At 35.9% G+C, this 6,000-nt stretch overlaps 1 protein-coding gene across 1 annotated transcript in view; it reads right to left on the minus strand.

The window, feature by feature from the left end:
• The window catches only part of Gyc32E (Guanylyl cyclase at 32E), a 107,323-nt gene extending 101,550 nt beyond the window's left edge, over positions 1 to 5,773 (minus strand). The window contains exon 1 of the mRNA XM_090407652.1: positions 5,297 to 5,773. Coding sequence (XP_090263778.1) covers positions 5,297 to 5,773 — 477 coding nt within the window. The remainder of the gene's footprint in view (positions 1 to 5,296) is intronic.
• Between the last annotated feature and the right edge of the window lie 227 nt (positions 5,774 to 6,000).

Genomic DNA, 6,000 nt, shown 5'->3' on the forward strand with positions numbered 1-6,000 from the left:
CTGATAAATGGTTTGATCCCTTTAAATTTTTCTTTAAGTATCCGTTTATTTTTATTTTCCCCGTCTCCACTCATACAGAAATTAAGATAAACTTTTACATAAGTGTCAGAAATTTGGTCCAATATCGTTAATGGCATTCCAGAAAGAACTCGTTATCTCTCCAAGAAAAACACCATTACTTGGAGAAAACTTACAGCTTTGCCACACACACACACATGATGAGACTATCTGGCCTGCTGTAAGATAACAAAGCTATAGACTTTTTTTAGGGATAACGTGTTCTGATTTCCGGACAGGCGTCAATAAAGACAAAAAAAAAACAGTGTCATTATTTTGGGCTTACTATACGAGCTGTGAAACTAGTTACTGTGGAATGCAGCTAAAAAGTTCGCAAGAATAAAGAGAGGTCTCTGAACGAGAACAAAATGAGAATATCTTACAAATTCCGTTATAATGAAAAAGTTCTCATTATAAAAACTTTAACAAAGAAATAGTTCTTCTCATTGTCCATCCTCCTCAATGGAAGACGGTCTACAAAAAACTGAGATGTAATTGAGAGAGAGAGAGAGCTGTAACTTTGTTAAGATTCTGTATTAGTAATCGTCTAAGTTATCTGATCTGTAAGCCAAGTACTGAGAAGGAATTTACATTCTTTGAAATTTTACAAACATACAATCAGGTAGCTGCTAAATTCCAGTCACTCTCCTGATTCTTCCATGCTCGACTCACTTTTATACACATGTTTTATGGAATATGACTTGTTATTTAGACGGAAGAAAGAAAAACAATAGATAAACAGTTGATCGAAATCGGGTTAAACGAAGCGAACTGTAGTAGTGTCTGCATCCTTCTTCTTCTTTATCCATTTTGATCCAGCTGTGACGAAATTGTCGAGAGACTTTAAGCAACGTAAGAAACAATGGAATCATGTAAAAATTTGATATAGTTGTAGCTATAACTGTAGATGCTTATTACGAAGACACCCGCCTTCATTCATTACTTCCATGAAAGGAGTTCGAATCCCCTTTCAGGAGCATGGATATTTGTGATTGTTTTAAGGCGGGAAATGAATTTTATCTCCCGGTGTGAAATAAGTACCACCATTATTGGAAGATTTAATGAAATGGCTTGAAAAGGGCTCATGTCCTCTCCTGCGGTACTAATTTACTATAGATTATGATCTTTTATGATCGGGAATGAGAGAAAAAAGGAAAAAAAGATCAAATTTTGTTCAAATGATTATTATTATAAGAATGAGTACTTAAGTACTGCAGAGTATAAACACATAAAATATAATTAAGATTAATAGTTTTATATATATATATATATATATATTGTTGTCCCGTCCCCCTAAGAAGTTGTTTTCAAATCTGACAATTTTCAAAAATATCTTTTTTCTCACTTGATTTTCGTCAAGATGTCAAGACATTATATTCTTGATTTCATTCTACTTTAAAATATCTTTAAAAATATTCAAATATATTTTATATTTATTATATTTTCAACCACACAATACTTCAGACTGCTGAGTCCATTGAAGTAAATATCATAAAAAAGAATAAAACTAACATTTACCTTTATCCATAGAGCAAACGGAGATGAAAAGCAGCGATACAGCATTTCTCTTAGGAGAATTTTTTTTGACACATTACTTCCTCTTAGACACCATATGGTCACTTCCACAATTCATGGGGTTTGGGGAGTGAAATTTTCTAGGAGAAATGGCAGAGTCGCGCTTCGTATTCCATACAGAATTAGTAAGACAATACAAACATCCATGTCCATGGTGAGATTTGAACTCACAGACTGTTGGTTGGAGAGGGATACGTTATTCGCTCGCCAGCCAGGTCGGTTGGAGAAATTTATACGTTCAAATGGCATAAATTTCTGAAGAATTTATATTTAAATCAACATAAAGACTGCCGTTATTAATTACACTATAGTGTAGAGTAATTCACTTGCAAGTTAGAGACCATAAAAATGAAAGTCGCGCACAAGAGATTATCAGTGATTTGTGTGTGGAAAAGAGGTTAAGAAGAAAGTGATATGCTTATCGACTAACTAGAAATGGTCGAGATGGAGGAGTAACAACGCGAGAAATGCTGTTCAAAAATCAGGGATATATGGAATGAAAGAGGAGGAGGAAAGGAAGAAGTTGCTTTGATAGGTTTGAGGTAGAACAGTAAATGGATGTTGAGCAGCACTGCTAGTTTTCTTACAGTACTACAAAAAATGAAAGAATAATGACGGCCATTTCAGCGGAAATGCCATTAAACTATCTGCAGAAGAAACATCAGGTCTACGAGAAAGTGATTGGAGTGAGTCCATAAAAGAGAATTGCTCTCTTCTGAATAGCATCAGGCCTTATGAGAATTTTGGTGCACAATCCGAAGCACGAGAACAGTATTTTAAAGTTGCATTTCGAATTTATAGCGATAGCAACATGTTAGTAAGCAGTTATGTAATAATCAACAAATGATACCAAATGTTTTAGGATATAAAGTGGATACAAATATGATTGCGTCAAGAAAGGTAACATTTCACTATTGCCGACGTTAAGTTCATCCCCAGGGATAAATTGAACCTCTGGATAATACTTCTAATCTTAACTGCAATTTCAAATGCGTAATAATTGTACTGTTCACTCTCTATACTCGTAATATATCATTATTAATTGCTCCATCTAGTGTTCACAAAAGGAAATGATCGTAATGATGCATTTAATCTCAGTGTACAGTCCTTCTTTGATCAAACAGGGAGACTATTTAAAGTTCGTTTATCGGACAAATAAATATTTTATTTTAGGGTATTTATAGTATTCAATAATTAGGAATGTGAAAGATAGCAAGAGATATTAAAACATACTTTACTGATACAAAGGTTAGGGATATATGACTGAGGTTGTGATGTTGAAGAAGAATCAAGTGAAGAAGGCTGTTGAAGTAGTGGGGACGAATGATTTAGGTAGCAAAAGATTTGTTGTGAGATAAGATATGAAAGATTTGTTGTGAGTAATGAAATTAAAAAGAGCGAGAGTGTAATGATCATCAATGTGTCACCAAGGTATGTAGCAGTGATGAATCAAAGAGAAGAGTGATTATTGGAAATGGTATGATGCCGAGGTTGTGTAAAAAACATAGTAAAGAAATGAAAATGAGTAATCATTTTCGTTCAGGTGATCAAGGAAACACAAGAATTCCATGTGTTAGAATTAGTGCAGCGAAACATCGCCCGATATGATGGTAAATGAAATTTCCATGCAGCCTTCAGATGACTGAAAATATGTTGGGGTTGAGTGCAATGGTGAAATAATAGCACGAAAGAAGATAATAGCAAAGAAGAAATAATACCCCGAAAGTAAAAGAATGTGAAGTGTTTACTATTGAGCAAACTTGAAATCAATAAAGGACGATAACTGGATAAGATATCACCCTGCATTTTAAGGAAATATGTTAAGGAGTTAAGTGAACCTTTTTAACTGTAGTTAAAATGTTCCGGAGGATGGAAAAAGAGAAAGCTAGTGTTATAGTGAAGGTCTTGGGTGGTTGATCTTGGACAAGTTGATCTAGATTAGAATGCAAATCTGGATTGATGATAGAAAGCAGCTCTCAGATAGTCAATATGAATTTGTTAAGGGAAGGTAATGTTTAGTAATTTGATTACATTTCAATACAATGACGACAATACCGAAGAGGAACGAAGATTATACGAAATATTTCTTGATTGTGCGAAGGCAACCGAACGATAAATTAGTTTTTAAATTGGGGGAGGGGGGGGATGGGACTGATAGTGGTGTGGTGATATGGATTGGAGACCGGATAAGTAATTGATCAAAGCATTATGTATTTGTAGCGTGTCCCAGAGAGACAAGTGAGATGTCTGAGAGAACTGTGCTGGGGCCACTGCTATTTAATTTATATATTAGTGATATAGCATCTGGTTTAAAAGAAGATTGGGGATAGTAATGAAAAATAACGCAGACGTTAAACTACTTCTGGAGGATATGGATAGGCTAGCGCTTCAGACAGAAGAGTCAGGATATCTTGTCAATGACGACAAGTGCAAGGGTTTGCATTTCGAACAAATAGATGGAACGCAGCTTAGAAAATGCACTGCAAGAGATGAAGGAACAAAGGGATTTGGGATGATTGTGGATAGAGGATTGTAGTTCAAGAGATACATAGTAAAGGTAATGAAGACTGCACACAGGATTATTGGAATGACAAAAAAAGGACATTAGTATGATTAGATTTAATCTTCAGGCTTTAAGTGGGATGATGAAATATTAGAAAGGGTTCAAAAGCGAATAGCCAAGATGATTTCACGACTGTATGAGATTAACTATGAGAACAGATTAAGCATCGGAAGTTAAAGCATATGTGATAGGAGTAAGTGGAAGGTATGAAGAAACTATAAGTTGATGAAGTTTTATAGGAGAGATAAAACAGGAGAAATTTTTTCAGTAATCGTACGAAGGAGATAAAACAAAATGCCATTCACGAAGTTAAAGAAGAATTTGGTCAACAGAGTAAGTGAGGAGCAGATTTTTCTGATGGGTTATGGTGAGAGAATGGAATATGTTGCGAGAGAGAGTGGCAAGTGTGCAGCATCGATGAATGAGCTTAAGGCGGCGTATAATCGTCATTGTGTGTGGGCGGGAGTGATGGATTATCTCTGCAAGGTTGTTCCTATGATTTTAGATAAAGTGCAGCTATAGTGTTTATGTTGATGTGTCAAGTGGACTCCCAGGATGAGTGTTGGCTCCACTGAAGTGTCAGTATAATATAATAATAATAATTTATAGCATACATGACAGATTGTTTTATCCATCGTACTTTTACTGCGCGCTTCTGTCATGAAAGCAGGAAGTACATGTAATCATAAAAAATCACATTATCAAATGATTTCATTTTGTTAAATAAATGTTGGATATGTGTGTGTTTGTATCCCTATTGGAGGTATTCATGATTGTAGTCCGCGTGTGCTCACGGGGCCGGTTTGCCTGCTTAGGGGATGAAAAAACCCTAGCCAAACCGGAGGAAAACCATACTGCCCACGCCCAAGACCGGCTAACTTGGCTATGGCTGAGGAAGATCCTTAAGCTCCTCACGACTCCGACAGGAATCAAACCTTCCCCAGGCATATGGTTGCGAAGCGCACAGCACTAAGCTAACCTTCGGACTCATTTTTAATATATCATTAGAAAATCAAGTGTCTCTCAATATATAAGCATCGGTAACCTGAAAAAAGAAAAATATTTTTTCATTTATTTTTGCAGTCTTTTGGTAATACTCACGTAAGTTATCATAGGAAGATTCCAAGCAGCTGCAACCAACGCTTCGGAAGCACAGCTAAATTCAAGACCAATGAAAGCAACCACACCGTCTTCTTTCATCTGTGTCATCTTCTTAATAGCCATGGCAGTATTCGGTTCTCCTATATCGTTCGGTGTAAATCGAAGAGTATGGTGAGGTAAAAGGTCTTCTCTGTAGTTCACTTCATTCACAGCCAGGGAAAATGCACCAGCAATCATTTTACCAATGCCCGTGTTGAAGGTGCTCAGAACTCCGATGGTGATATTTGGTTTGTCAGAATCAACTTCAACTTCACCGTTAATGAAAGTGGAAAATTTTTGAAGGTTCTCTTCAGCTGTTACATCGTTGGAAGGAATAAATGGATGTTCGAGGGACGAATGGAGTAAAGGACGAAACAAGATAATTAAGCACACAATCATCCATCGACGTATAATCACAGCTGACCAAAGCACTGCCATGTTTCTCGTAGTTTTATTCAAGGATCTAATGCATTGGTCAATAATTGAAGAAAGATTGGATTGTTTCACAAAGCACCATATGACCGAAGATAAAGGTCACCTTGTAAAGTTCACTTCCATCCTTTTTCTTAGTTAAATCTATGGCCATTTGCTGTTCAATTTATCATATGATATATAAATAAAATGTCCTGAAATCTTCATAATGAAATGACACATTGGAAAGAATT

Source organism: Typopeltis vanoorti, chromosome 17 (genome assembly GCF_054136105.1).
Source record: "Typopeltis vanoorti isolate ZY-2024b chromosome 17, IOZ_Tvanoo_1.0, whole genome shotgun sequence".
Taxonomy (NCBI): Eukaryota; Metazoa; Arthropoda; class Arachnida; order Uropygi; family Thelyphonidae; genus Typopeltis; species Typopeltis vanoorti.